The sequence below is a fragment of the Loxodonta africana genome, chromosome 16, assembly GCF_030014295.1.
Source record: "Loxodonta africana isolate mLoxAfr1 chromosome 16, mLoxAfr1.hap2, whole genome shotgun sequence".
In the NCBI taxonomy this organism is placed as follows: Eukaryota; Metazoa; Chordata; class Mammalia; order Proboscidea; family Elephantidae; genus Loxodonta; species Loxodonta africana.
Genome location: NC_087357.1, coordinates 39,559,837 through 39,575,470, shown reverse-complemented (window position 1 = coordinate 39,575,470; position 15,634 = coordinate 39,559,837). Strand labels below are relative to the sequence as shown.

At 38.9% G+C, this 15,634-nt stretch overlaps 1 protein-coding gene across 2 annotated transcripts in view; it reads right to left on the bottom strand.

Annotated features, from left to right (window-relative positions):
• Positions 1-5,374: 5,374 nt before the first annotated feature.
• Positions 5,375-15,634, bottom strand: part of LOC100673466 (cytochrome P450 2C19-like) — a 34,289-nt gene continuing 24,029 nt past the window's right edge. For both annotated transcript variants that reach the window (XM_023546911.2, XM_064269559.1), the window contains 2 exons: positions 13,777-13,918; positions 5,375-5,931 (listed from right to left, as the gene is read on the bottom strand). In XM_023546911.2, the coding sequence (XP_023402679.2) occupies positions 5,750-5,931; positions 13,777-13,918 (324 nt within the window). In that variant the 3' untranslated portion in view covers positions 5,375-5,749. The remainder of the gene's footprint in view (positions 5,932-13,776; positions 13,919-15,634) is intronic.

The following is a 15,634-nucleotide window of genomic DNA, read 5'->3' as shown; positions in this document are numbered from 1 at the left end:
ATCCCCGTCTTACTAAGCCCTGAAACACTTGTTAATTTATTAGGAAGAGATGTTTTATCTAAATGGAATTGCCACTTACAATTTAATGAAAAGGGGGAAATATCGTTAATCTTGCCTGATAATCTAAACTCAGGAATGAATAACATTTGAAAGGAAGAGATTATTCGCCATATGCAAGCCCCTACAATGCCTCTTCAAAATTCTCTTCCAATACATTTTCTCCCCTCTGAACTTATTTCTCAAGTCTCTGAAACTTTGTGGGCCATAAATCACATAAAAACCAAAAAAACCAAACTTGTTGCTGTCAAGTCAATTCCGAGTCATAGCAACCCTACAGGACAGGGTAGAACTGCCCCATAGGGCTTCCATGGAGTAGCTGGTGGACTCGAACTGCTGACCTTTTGGCTAGCAGCCTTCACTCTTAACCACTATGCCACCAGGTTTTCCAATAGACGTTAGTAAAGCTTTATCTGCTAAACCTATTAAAATCCTAGTAGATGTATCTAACCCTTTATTAAGATCCCCCAATACCCACTCAAACAGAAAAAAAAAAAAAAAAGGAGGAATAACACCTATTATTCAAGAATTTCTTTCTAAAGGCTTATTTGTCACCTACACTAGCCCTTGCAACACCCTTATCCTCCCTGTTAAGAAACCTCACAGAAAGCGTCAGAGATTTGTTCAAGACCTACATGCAATAAACCATTTTGTTATTCCTAATTACCCCCATTGTTCCAGTCCATACCTGCTACTTTCTAATGTTCCCTTAGAAGCAGTGTGCTTTACTGTTACAGACCTTTGAGCTCTGGTGACACAATGGTTAAGAGCTACAACTGCTAACCAAAAGGTCAGCAGTTCAAATCCAGCTGATCCTTGGAAACCCTATAAGGCAATTCTACTTGGTCGTATAAGGTCCCTATGAATCAGAATTGACTCAATAGTAATGGGTTTGTGATTAGTGCATTTTTTTAACATTCCTCTTGACCCCAAAAGTAGACACCTGTTTCCTTTTTCCTAGGAAAACCACCTGACCTGGAATGCCATGCCCGAGGAATATAGAACCTCCCAGTTATTTTTCTCAAATTTTACACGTAGACTTGTGGCCTTTGCAACTTCCAAGTAAATCTACTCTGTTAAGACAGTATTGGATTGTTAAAACATTTAGCCCTTGGTGGACATGAAGCTTCAAAGGAAACACTGGAATTAGCTCAGCCTTCTGTCAAATACCTAGGTCATTTAATCTGTGCAGAAGGCATTTCCATGGATCCCAAAAGAGGCAATGCTGCTTTTCCCTTGCCTAAGGCAAGGAAACAATTAAGGGGATTTCTAGGTCTTTGTAGTTATTGTCAAGCTTAGATTCCTAATTATTCTTTAATGACACAAACGTTATGTACAGATCTAAAAGCCTCTAAGTCTGATCCATCCTACCTTATCCCCAGAGGTCAAGAGGTGATAACTAAAAAGAAAGCTTTGATTAAAACATCTGCTTTAACGTCTGGGGTCTCAAAAGCTTGTGAGTGGCCATCTAGATACTCCACTAGTCTCACCCCATCTAGAGCAAGGGAGAATGTAGAAAAACAAAGACACAAGGGAAAAATTAGTTCAAAGGACTGATGAACCACAACTATCGTAGCCTCCACCAGACTGAGTCCAGCACAACTAGGTGGTGCCCAGTTATCACCACTGTCTCCTCTGACAAGGATCACAAAGCGGCAGTTATGTTAACGAGGCACAACTCAACCTGCAAGATTGGATTGTGTCTTGAGACAATTTCCTTTGGGATATAAAAGAGAGAAGCCAGCAGAGAGAGAGGGAGTTCATACTACGAAGAAAGCAGTGCCGAGATTAGAGCACGTCCTTTGGACCTGGGTTTCCTGTTTGGAGAAGCTCCTAGTCCAGGGGAAGATTGATGACAAGGACATTCCTCCAAAGCTGACAGAGAAAGCCTTCCCCTGGAACTGATGCCCTGAATTTGGACTTCTAGCCTACTAGACTGTGAGAGAATAAACTTCTGTTTCTTAAAGCCATCCACTTGAGGTACTTCTGTTATAGCAGCACTAGATGACTAAGACAGCAGCAAAAAAGTACAATAATTCATCTTATATTTGGGCTTTGATGTGTTTAGCTGGCTGGAGTGTGCTAGGCCAATGTACTCTAGGAATATTAGGAGTTTCCATGAGCACCCATTCATACAGTGATAACTTACTATGGAAAAGTGATTCAGAATTTATATCCAGAAAGAAGAGACACCTTGTTCTTACAAACAATCCCATAGCTGGTTATTCAGGATAAGGGTAGTCTTTCTTATGTGCTAGTATACCATGGTTCGTAATTGTGCCATTGGAAATGTCCATTCATAATCGATCTGTCACTATGGCCCAAACTGCTGATTGTGTTGCTAATGAAATAACTACACCAAAAGAACCTTTAGAGTCCTTAGTAAAGGTGGTATTGAATTACCGAATTGCATTAGATTTTATCTTAGCTCAACAAGGAATGATTTGTGCTGTCTCTGATATAACTATATTTATAACAACTTTTTTCTACTATCCTTTCCATATTCCCTGATTACCTGGCCTCCATAAGCCCCTACTCTTACTGGTGAACCAAACTGGTATTGTAAGTACATAACCAGTGTAGAATAATCCCCCAAAATCTTATTATTTTCTTTCCCCAAATGAACTGCACAATGTGATTGCTTATGCTTCAACTTGGCTAGCCAATAGTGTCCAATTGCTTGATCAAACACTGGTCTAGATATAATGAACTATTTGCATGTGATTAAACCCACTGACCTTAAGTATAACAGATGAGCCCCCATAATCTCTGTGGGTCTCATCCAATCAGTTGAAGACCTTGAAATCAAATATGGAGGTTTTTCAAGGGAGTATTCTGCTCCAGAGGATAAACAGACCACTTCTACTGGCTCCTCCATCAGCTGACCTACCAGTTTTGAGACACAAGACTGCCATGTTTTCCAGACTCACCTACATATTTTGGACTTGCCAGCCCCACAATCACATGAGTTTATTCCCCAGATATGAATCTCAATCTATCTACACACGTATATTTATATCTGTCATGGACTGAGTTACATTCCCCAAAAGTTGTGTGTATCAGTTTGGCTGGGCCATGATTCCAGTACTGTGTGATTGTCCTCTATTTTGTGATTGTAATTTTATATTAAAGAGGATTAGGGTGGGCTTATAACACCCTTACTAAGGTCACATCACTGATCCAATGTAAATGGAGTTTCCCATGGGAGTGACCTGCATCAGCTTTTATGTTACAAGAAATAAAAGGAAAGGGAAGCAAGCAGAGAGTGGGGGACTTCATACCACCAAGAAAGTAGCACCAGGAGCAGAGCACGTCCTTTGGACCAGGGGCCCCTGTGCCTGGGAAGCTCATCAACCAGAGGAAGACTGATGAGAAGGCTGACAGAGAAAGAAAGCCTTCTCCTGGATTTGATATCCTGAATTTGGACTTTGAGCCTATGTTACTGTGAAGAAATACATTTCTCTTTGTTAAAGCCATTCACTTGTGGTATTTCTGTTAGAGCAGCACTAGACGACTAAGACAATATCTGTTGATCACCTATCTATTGTACTGGGTCTGTTTCTCTAAAAAACACTGACTTTGACACACAGCCACTCTGTTAAAAACTATAGATACTTTTGGAAAAGGCTGGGAGAAATATTAACAGTATAAATTATCAACAGTGTAGTGCAGTCCTACATCAAAATTTAGTATTTAAAAAAAAAATTTTTTTTTTTTTAGTACACCACTTATCTATTTCTCTTTTATGAAGGCTATAATCAACCATAGTTCTCCACTAGTCAGACTATTCTGATTAATGTTTCCACTCCTCTGTCTATTATGGTAACCACACACACACCTTGTCTTTGGTGATTAAGTGCACCCCTTGGGCCCTGTCACCTGGGATACAATTATCCCCATTGCACTTAAAGATTCCCAGTTCAGTGGCAGTACTTCCCTCTGTAAATTCTAACCTACACGGTAGAGCAACCATGGAGCTCTTTAAGTATGCTTGGACTCCTCTCCTATTTATTTCTCAAGCTATGAAAAATATGTCCTCTGAGCTCTTTTGGGATGGAAGGCTAGGTCTAACCCTTTGAGCTATGAAATTGAATCTAGAAGCTCTGCTTAGTAAACCCATATCAATAAATTCACAGTGATTCAACTTTATGTTCCTTCTACCATTACCCAACGTGCTTAACATCCATTCCCACACAAATTCTCTAGATTTCTGTCTGTATAAATTGGAATAATCATGCATCTTTTTGGAGTATTGCAAACTTATGGGTCATACTTTGTACCTTATCTTTTTGGGTCTCATGAAATTTAAGTCTAGTTATAATCCAGAAGACAAGATGGGTGTCTGGGTGGGTTCTGAGAAGAATCAGCAGTGTCTTGCAGAGAAAATACCTGAGGGGAGGCCATTGCAGATTCTCTTGGAAAAGTAAGGTTAATTTACCAAACCTCAGACAGGAGTGTAAGGACTACTTCTACTGGCAAAGCAGCCACATTAGTGGCTTCAGTGTCCCCAGCTTCATCAGAGTCTGCCTACATGTCTCCCTTCTGATTTTCAAAGATCCTATTCCTTTCCAGGAAACCCTGGTGGCGTAGTGGTTAAGTGCTACAGCTGCTAACCAAAGGGTCAGCAGTTCAAATCCACCAGGTGCTCCCTGGAAACTCTATGGGACAGTTCTACTCTGTCCTATAGGGTCGCTATGAGCCGGAATCGACTCGATGGCACTGGGTTTGGTTTTGGTTTTTGGTATTCCTTTCCAATCCATTGTCCTATAGGGTCGTGGTTCTAGGAGGTTCCAATCAATAATCTCACTTTAACAGAAGACACCCTGCAAGGTTGGGAAATCAATTTGCATTACAGTTTAGCCACTCACAGTATGAAACTCTGGGTTTTGTTTCCTGAAACCATATGCTTGTGACTATAGGAGAAAACATATTTCTTTTCAGAGAACACATAGAAACTTTTATGTCATTTATAGGGTATGGCTACTGGGAATTTGAAGCCCACAAATAATCCTTTTATTTCTCTATTTCCTTCAAAGCAGTTAAGAGCAACTACCCAATCTCATTATACCCATGAGTTTCATACAAATTTTTTAAAGTATCAAATACATGTTCATCCAGAATCTTGCCTCCTATAAATATTAGGAATATTCAGGGATAATATTTTGCATATCTTGACTGACACATCTGATCATGAAATACTAGTGCTCTTTTTACAACTTGAGGAGTCGCTAGTGATGCAGATACTAACGAAAAGGTTGGCAGTTCTAATCCACCCAGAGGAGCCTCAGAAGAAAGGCCTGGTGATCTACTTCTCAAAATCAACCATAGAAAACACCTATGGAGCACAGTTGTACTCTGACACATGGGGTCACCAGGAGTCAGAAAGAGCTTGATAGCAACAGAAAAAAAATCATTCTTTGCTCTGTTTGAGAGTGATAACAGAAAGAATTCAGTCAGGGAAAGATTAAGCCATGATGATCAATATAAGTATTACAGAAAATGGAGAACAAGAGATAAATTTATTTCATGAAACACAAAAATTCCCCTTAATAGAGTGGATATTCTTTAGATCTTGAAGAAATAGGGGATATGGAGAGGAGAGTTCAAGAAAACTAAAGGGAAGGAGTTAACGACGCCCCAGTGCAGGGGATTTGCAAGTACAGGAGGGGAGCAGTATGACAGTATGGCTTTTTCAGACAGGAATGAAGCAGAGCTGATACGAGGGTGGCACAGAGGCCAAGCCATTGGTCACTGGGGTGGTGTCAATATGTTTTGGATCAACCAGAGGCTTCAAGGTAAATTTCTGTAAAATGGTGGTCAGGAATAAAAACAGCTCCACGCGGGCCAAGCCTTCTCCCAGACACATTCGTTTTCCTGAAAATAACAAGCAGAGAGGTTAGATACTCCGTGGACGCTATGTTTCTTATCTGGTACTGACAGAATATGCAGTAATTATTTGATGAATAATTATATACACGGGTGGAGGAAAAGCAGGATGGATGGAAGGATAGTTGCATAGACAGATGGACAGAGGTATGAACAAACTTGCTATCTAACTAATCATACATTATGTTAACAAAAACCTTCATTCAAGGAATATTTATTTTGAGCTCTATACCAAGTACTTTTTTAAGTATCCTGGATTGTACTTGTTGTTTTGACATTTCAAGTTTCCATCACTCTTTTCCTATAAACCACCTACATTGCTTGTCCAAGAACATTAAAGGGAGAGGTGTAAGAGGAAGGGGCTCATACATCTGTGTTTCCTCTGTACCCCTGGCATAAATTTAGTCAAAGACCATGTTTCCCTCATGTACTTTCAAAAGCACATATCTAAACATGCTTCTCCCACACTTCACATCTTCAAATGGCTCCCCAAAGCTATCTTAAGGCTTAAGGGTGAAACTGGTTGATTGGCCCTTCAGATTATGTTCCCAGTCTGACTTCCATGACCTTTCCTCCAGTCTTCAACCCCACATGCTTAGCTCTCACCATACTCATCCTTTGTCAATTTCCACCACACCATGCGGTTTCAAGATTTATTTCATGCTTTTTTCTTTCTCTAAGACATACTTCCCTCATACTTTCTTCAACAACTAGGTCAAACGTCACTTTCTCATTAAAATGTGATCCCCTTAGGCAGTAGAATCTTGCTCTCGAATGATTTCCTCAGCATCATATTTATCATAGTCTTGCTTTCATTGAAGCAAAAATCACATTGAATTGTAATTCTGTCACTATTTATTCTTCATTCCTGCTAAAACGTGAGTTGCTTAATGGGAGTGTACAGACCTTTGCCATCTGGGTATTTTCCATGCCAGATCCAATGCGGGCATCAAAAGCCAAATAATTAGAGAAGTTTATTTCATGACCAGAAACTCAACTGACACACAGGAGGTGTTGAAATCTCAATATCCAAGAAGGAACCTCACGACTAGAAGAAGATCAGGGTGCTCTGGAATCATTGTAAGGTATGCAGACACATTCTCATGGTTTCCCTGACCCCTCAGTTAATTGGCTGGCAGTTCTAACATATTTGATATAGAGAGAATGTCCTATTCTGTCCTTTTGGTTAATTACATAGGTGAAAATAGCCTGCCCCTCAATTGTACACCAAGAAATTAGATAACCTACATGTAATGCACAAAGTCCTAGAAATACATAAACTTCCTATACTGACTCAACAAGAAATGGAAGACCTCAACAAAACCATAACAAGTGACGAGACTGAATCAGTAATCAAAATCTCCCTAAAAAGAAAACACCCAGACTAGATGGCTTGACTGAGGAATATAGGAAACATTTCTAAGAATTAACTCCACTGCTTCTTAAACTTATCTCAAAAAGAGAAGAGGAGGGAACATTTCCGAACTCAATCTATGAGACTAGGTAGTACTTTGATATCAAGCCAGGCAAAGACAACACAAGAAAAGAAATCTATACTGCAAACTTCCTTATGACTATAGATGAAAATATCTTAAACAAAATACTAGCAAACTTAATCCAAACACGTATTAAAAGGATTATGCACCACATTCAAGTAAATTTTATCTTAGGAATGCAAGGGTAGCTCTACATTAGAAAATCTATCAATACCTTATAGCACCTTAATAGAACAAAAGATCATCTCAGTTGATGAAGAGAAGGTATTTGATGAAAATCCTACATGCTCTCATGATTAAAAAAACATTCAACAAGGTAGGAATATGAGGGCTATTCCTCAAGTAATAAAGAACATTTAGGAAAAGTCCACATATAACCTCATACGAAATGGACAAAGTCTGAGAACATTCCCTTTAAGATCAGGGACAAAACAAGGATGCCCACTCTCACAGCTCATGTTCAACTTTATACTGGAAGCCCTATCTGGAGCAATTAGGCAAAATAAAGAAAATAAGAGGTAACCAGATCAAGAAATTAGAAGTAAAACTATACCTTTTTGCTGGTGCCATGATCTTATATACAGAAAATCCAAAAGAATCCACAAAAAAGCTACAAAAACTAACAAATTCAGCAATGTGACCGGATAAAAGGTAAACACACAAAAATCAATCAGGCTTCTATATATCATCAATGAATATTCAGAAAAGGAAATTAAGGAAACAAGTCCATTTGCAATACCATCTAAAATAATAAAATATCTTGGAATGAACATAGCCAAAGATGTAAAAGACTTGTACACTGAAAACTATAAATCATTACTGAAAGAAATCAAAGATGACCTAAATAAATATAGGGGCATTCCATTTTCATAGACTGGAAATCTTACTATTGTTAAGATGTCAATATTACTCAAAGCAATACATAAATGCAATGCAATACCCAACAAATGCCAACATTCTTCTTTGCAGAAATGGAAAGCCATTCCTCAAATTTATGTGTAACTATGCAGGGCCCCTGCTAGCCAACACACTCTTAAAAACACAACAAAGTAGGAAGACTCACATTTTCTTATATCAAAGCATATCATAGAGCTAGAGTGGTCAAAAGAGTTGGGTACTGATATAATGATAGATATATTCACTGATGGAATAGAATTAAAAGTTTAGAAAGAAACCCACACATCTGTGATCAAATGAGTTTTTATGACGATGTTAAGTCCATTCCATGAGGAAAAGAAGAGTCCCTCTAATAAACAGTGCAGAGACAACTCTATCCTCCAAATTAAAAAGAAAAAAAAGTGAACTCAAAATATATCAAGAACCAAAATGCAAAAACTAAAACTATAAAACTCTTAACAAGAAAACATATCAGTAATGCTCTGAAATTTAATGTTTAACAATGGGTTCTTAGATATGGCAACAAAAACATGAACAACAAAAGACAACATAAATAAATGGGACTTTATCAAAATTTAAATGTTTATTCATCAAAGAGCTTTATCAACATAGTGAAAGACAACCTACAGACTGGGAAAACATTTTGGGGGACTCTATATCTGGTATGGTTTAATATCCAAAATATATAAAGACCTCCTGAAACAAAAAGACTAACAATGCAAAAAAAAAAAAAAAAAAAAAAGACAAATGGACTAACGGCATAAACAGACATTTCATCAAAATGAAATACAAATGGTCAGGAAGCACCTGAAAAGATTCTCATGTCATTTATCATAAGGAAACTACAAATCAAAACCTCAATAAGATATCACTTCACCCCCACTAAGATTACAATAATAAAAAGAAAAAGAAAAGAACAGGTGCTGGCAAGGATGCGGAAAAATTGTGAGTGTAAAATGGTACAGCAACTGTGAAAAATAGTTTGAGGTTCCTAAAAACATTACCACATGTTCTTCTAAAGTAAGAAAGCTAGAGAAGGGGTTGATTGCCTTCTGCTTCCAGATACTTCACTGAGCTACACTCAGTACCACTCCTAGGCATACACCTAAAAGAATTGAAAGCAGAAACATAAACAGATAAATGTACACCAATGTTCACTGCAGCACTGATCATGACAGCCAAAAGGTAGAAACAAACTAAATGACCATTAACAGATGAACAGACAACAAAATGTGCATACAGACAATGGAATATTACTTTGCCATAAAGAGAAATGAAGTCCTCATCCATGCTCCAGCATGGAAGAAACTTGACAACTTTATGCTCACTGAAATTAACCAGTTACAAAAGGGTGGATATTGCATGATTCCACTTACATGAAATATCTAGAATAAGCAAATGTAAAAGAACCAAAGTTTATTAGTAGTTACCAGAGATGGGACTGTTAGTTTGTCATACTGTGGGGGCTTGCTTGTTGCTGTGATGCTGGAAGCTATGCCGCCAGTATTCAGATACCAACAGGGTCACCCATGGAGGACAGGTTTAAGCTGAGCTTCCAGACTAAGACAGACTAAGAAGAAGGATCGGCAGTCTACTTCTGAAAAGAATTAGCCTGTTAAAACCTTATGAATAGCAGCGGAACATTGTCTGATACAGTGTTGGAAGATGAGCCCCCCAGCTTGGAAGGCACTCAAAAGACAGCTGGGGAACACCTGTCTCCTCAAAGTAGAGTCGACCATGATGACATAGATGGAGTAAATCTTTTGAGACCTTCATTTGCTGATGTGGCACGACTCAAATTGAGAAGAAACAGCTGCAAACATCCATTAATAATCAGAAACTGGAATGTACAAAGTGTGAATCTAGGAAATTTGAAAATCATCAAAAATGAAATGGAACACATAAGTGTTAGGCATTGGTGAGCTGAATGGACTGGTATTGGCCATTTTGAACTGGACAATCATATAGTCTACTATGCCAAGAACGACAACTTGAAGAGGAATAGTGTTGCGTTCATCATCAAAGAGAACATTTCAAGATCTATCTGGAAGTACAGCACTGTCAGTGATAGGATAATATCCATATGCCTAGAAGAAGACCAGTTAATATGACTATTTTTCAAGTTTACGCACCAACCACTAGAGCCAAAGATGAAGAAATTGAAGACTTTTATCAGCTTCTGCAGTCTGAAATTGATCGAACGTGCAATCAGGATCCATTGATAATTACTGGTGATTGGAACAGGAGAGTTGGAAACAAAGAAAAAGGATTGGTAGTTGGGAAATATGGCCTTGGTGATAGAAATAATGCTGGAGATTGAATGACAGAATTTTGCAAGACCAATGACTTTTTCATTGCAAATACCCATTTTCACCAACATAAATGGTGACCATACACATGTACCTTGCCAGATGCAACACACAGGAGTCAAATCAACTACATGTGTGGAAAGAGACAAAGGAGAAGCTCAAATCATCAGTCAGAACAAGGCCAGGGGCCGACTGTGGAACAGGCCATCAATTGCTCATATGCAAGTTCAAGATGAAACTGGAGAAAATCAGAGCAAGTCCATGAGAGCCAAAATACAACCTTCAGTATATCCCAGCTGAACTTAGAGACCATCTCGAGAATAGATTTGACACCTTGAACACTAATGAGCAAAGACCAGAGGAGTTGTAGAATGACATCGAGGACACCATACATGAAGAAAGCAAGGGGTCATTGAAAAGACAGGAAAGAAAGAAAAGGCCAGGATGGATGTCAGAAGAGACTCTGAAACTTCCCCTTGAAGGTGGAGCAGCTGAAGCAAAAGGAAGAAAGGAAAAGTAAAAGAACTGAACAGAAGATTTCAAACGGTGAATCAAGAAGACAAAGTAAAGTCTTATAATGACATGTGCAAAAAGCTGGAGATAGAAAATCAAAAGGGAAGAACACACTCGGCATTTCCCAAGCTGAAAGAAGTGAAGAAAAAATTCAAGCCTCAAGTTGCAATAGTAAGGGTTCCATGGGGAAAGCACTAAAGGACGCAGGAAGCATCAAAAGAAGATGGAGGGAATACAGAGTTCTTTACCAAAAAGAATTAGTCGACTTTCAACCATTTCAAGAGGTGGCACATAATCAGGAGTCAATGCTACTGAAGGAAGAAGTCCAAGCTGCTCTGAAAGCATTGGCAAAAAACAAGACTCCAGAAATTGATGGAATATCAATTGAGATGTTTCAACAAACGGATGCAGCACTTGAAGTGCTCACTTGTCTATGCCAAGAAATATGGAAGACAGTTTCCTGGCCAAACGACTGGAAGAGATCCATACTTATGCCTATTACCAAGAAAGTTGATCCAACTGAATGTGGAAATGATAGAACAATATCATTAATATCACACGCAAGCAAAATTTTGCTGAAGATCATTCAAAAATGGCTGCAGCAGTATATTGACAGGGAACTGCTAGAAATTCAGGCTGGGTTCAGACGAGGACATGGAATCAGGGATATCATTGCTGATGTCAGGTGGATCTTGGCTGAAAGCAGAGAATACCAGAAGAATGTTTACTTGTGTTTTATTGACTATACGAATGCATTCGACTGTGTGGATCACAACAAATTACAAATAACAGTGCAAAGAATGGGAATTCCAGAACACTTAATAGTACTCATGAGGAACCTGTACATAGATCAAGAGGCAATTGTCCAGACAGAACAGGGGGGTATTAAGTGGTTTAAAGTCAGGAAAGGCGTGTGTCAGGGTTGTATCCTTTCACCATACCTACTGAATGTGAATGGTGAGCAAACAATCCGAGAAGCTAGACTATATGAAGAACAACGGGGCAACAAGAGTGGAGGAAGATTCATTAACAACCTGCTTTATGCAGGTGATACAACCTTGCTTGCTGAAAGTGAAGAGGACTTGAATCACTTACTGATGAAGATCAAAGATCACACACAGCCTTCAGTATGGATGACATCGCAACATAAAGAAAACAAAAATCCTCACAACTAGACCAATAAGCAACATCATGATAAATGGAGAAAAGATTGAAGTTGTTAAGGATTTCATTTTACTTGCATCCACAATCAACACCCATGGAAGCAGCAGTCAAGAAATCAAAAGACACATTGCATTGGGCAAATCTGCTGCAAAGGACTTCTTTGAAGTGTTGAAAAGATGTCACATTGAAGACTAAGGTGTGCCTGACCCAAGCCATGGTATTTTCAAATGTAGCATGTGCATGTGAAAGTTGGACAATGAATAAGGAAGACAAGAAGAAACTGACGCCTTTGAACTGTGGTGTTGGTGAAGAAGTGGAGAAGGACATCATGCTTGGTAAAGTACAGGGGCAGTGGAAAAGAGGAAAAGCCCCTATGAGGTGGATTGACACAGTGGCTGCAAAAATGGGCTTGAGCATAACAATGATTGTAAGGATGGTGCAGGACTTGGCAGTATTTTGTTCTGTTGTGCATAGGGTCGCTATGAGTCGGAACCGACTCGACGGCACCTAACAACAACAACTAAGGAGCAAAGGAGAAAGAGGCGTTGCTCAGGGTTACTGAGCTTCTGTTAAGGGTGAGAGAACAATTTGGAAATGGATGTCGGGTGACTGTTGTATGCCGTGATAAATGTAATAATGTCACTGGTTGTACATCTAAAAATGTTGAAAAGGGGAAATGTTTTGTCATATGTATACAAATATACACATAAACACTACTACAATTTTTTCAAAAATGCCTTGCCCTCTCTTCTTTCTTTGTTCCCTGCCCCTGTAATGCAGCTCACATTTCATTGCTATTACTAGAATGCTGCTTATTCCATTTTATGCCTTATTGTGAGGTATGTGAGAGCAGGAAGTTGGTGGCTTTCCCAGTTTGTCCCCTGAGCAGCCTGTGGTTCCCTCTCTCACAGCTCTAGTCATATTGGATTATAATGGTTTGTTTACTCATTTGCTTTCTTATCTAGGGAGTAGATGAGGCCCTTGAGTGCACATTCTGTGTTTATGGATATTTGTGTCCCTAGAGGTCAGCTTTGGGGCAGGGGGGAGATGGTGTGAGGGGCTCACAAAGATGCTAGCAATCTAAATGAGTTTCACCCTGTAGGAGATGCTATTGGGTAGCTCAGTGATGTATCTGGAGACAGAATTCAATCAACTCATTCCCTAACTTTCTCACTATGGGAGAACTGGGTCACATCCCCCAAAACTCACTAAAAAAATCTGGCCCAATATTAAGAATTTTTCATGAATAGGAAAGCATATGGCATTGGGAATGGTGCTTGAGATCACATACAAGCAGCAATTCTACTAGCCCCAAATAGGCACCATGCAAGCCTCAACTGATCGTTTACAGGTACCCTGTTCCCTAAATTACAGGTGGATAACCCATCAACCCATTGCCGTTGAGTCGAGTGTCTGGTGGACACAAATTACAGGTGGATACAAATTTCTATTACCTGCTGAGAAAGGCATGAAGTAATCACTCTTCTTAAAGTTGCCACTCTCATCCAGAAAGTGCCCAGGGTCAAACATCTCTGGGTTAGGGAATTCTTTGTTGTCATGGAGCACAGAAGACAGTGCAGTTAATATGGTTGTGCCCTAGAATGAATAGGTATCATTGGACTTAGTTATACAGAAATCATGGAGTTGGTAAAATACTGGACATCACTTAGCCTAATGTCTTTGATCTATAGATGAGGAAACACACATCCAAAGAAACACAGTTACATTTCCACCCAGATAGATAAAGTAGTAAACAAGGATGGTTTTCTTTATATCTTGGGGGGTTTATATCTGTAATAATAATATTACAAAAGTAGCCTCCAACTATAATGGAAGTAATGAATATCTAGGTGACAGACCTTCTGAATGTCTTAGATATTGTATATAAAATTTGTCCATGATTCACTGACTCCTATATATTCCTATCCTCAGAATATTATTGATCAGTTTATAAGGAAGTTGTCATGTATTTCACCTATAATGAATTTTATTCTACATTCTGAAAAAAAAAAATGAAACAGAGATAAAGAGTTATGACTGATTATAAATTATTCCATTTATGTCACATTTCATTATATAACATTCTTGAAAAGGCAAAACTGCAGGGACAGACAGACAAAACTGGAGGCGGTGGAGTGGACTGGTTGCAATAACAGCAGGAGGGAAGTTTTTTGGGGAATGGTGATTGAAATGTCTTATATCTCAATTGTGGTGGTGGTTACATAACTGTGAAAACTCAATGAACAGTTTACTTAAAAGGGTGAGTTTTATTAAAAAATAGAATACATCAAGACACAAGAGCACTTGTAGTCAAAACTATGACTTCATTGCATTTAACAAAAGAACCCCATTTAGACTTTCTAGAAACAGCAATTCCCACCAATTAGTTATATGTCCTTCCAGAAATATGCCCTTCCAAAAATATTTTATGCACATCAGGCAGATGAACCTATACGCATTCATGTCACTTCTCAATTTCCTCTTTCCTTTACCCGAATGTCAAGCACTCTTGATTTTTATATTTATTGAATGATTTGAATATTGTCCCATACAAACACATACATTCTATTTGTTGTTAGGTGCTGTCAAGTTGGTTCTGACTCACAGCGAACCTATGTACAATAGAATGAAACACTGCCCCTTCCTGTGACATCCTCACAGTCCTTCCTATGTTTGAGCCCATTGTTGCTGCCATAGTGTCAATCCATCACATGGAGGGTCTTCCTCTTTTTCGCTGACCCGCTACCTTACTGAGTATCGTATCCTTCTCCCGGGACTGATCCCTCCTGATAACATGTTCAAAGTACATGAGATGAAGTGTTGCCATCCTTGCTTCCAAGGAGCAGCACTCTGGCAGTTCATCTTCCAAGACAGATTTGTTCGTTCTTTTGGCAGTCCATGGTATAGTTCAATATTCTTAGCCAACAGCATAATTCAAAGGCGTTGATTCTTCTTCAGTCTTCCTAATTCATTGCCCAACTTTTCCATGCATATGAAGCAGCTGAAAATATCATGGATTGGGTTCCCCAAAAACCTGGCACACCATAGTCCTCAAAGTGACGTCTTTGCTTTTCAATACTTTAAAGAGGTCTTTTGCAGCACATTTGCCCAATGTAAAACATCATTTGATTACTTGACTGTTGCTTCCGTGGGCATTGATTGAAGATCCAAGTAAAATGAAATCCATCACAACTTTGACATTTTATTTTTTAATTTATCATGATATTGCTTATTGGTTAAGTTGAATTTTTGCTTTTTTTGTACTGAGGTTCAGGCTGAAGGCTATAGTCTTTGATCTTCACCAGTAAGTGC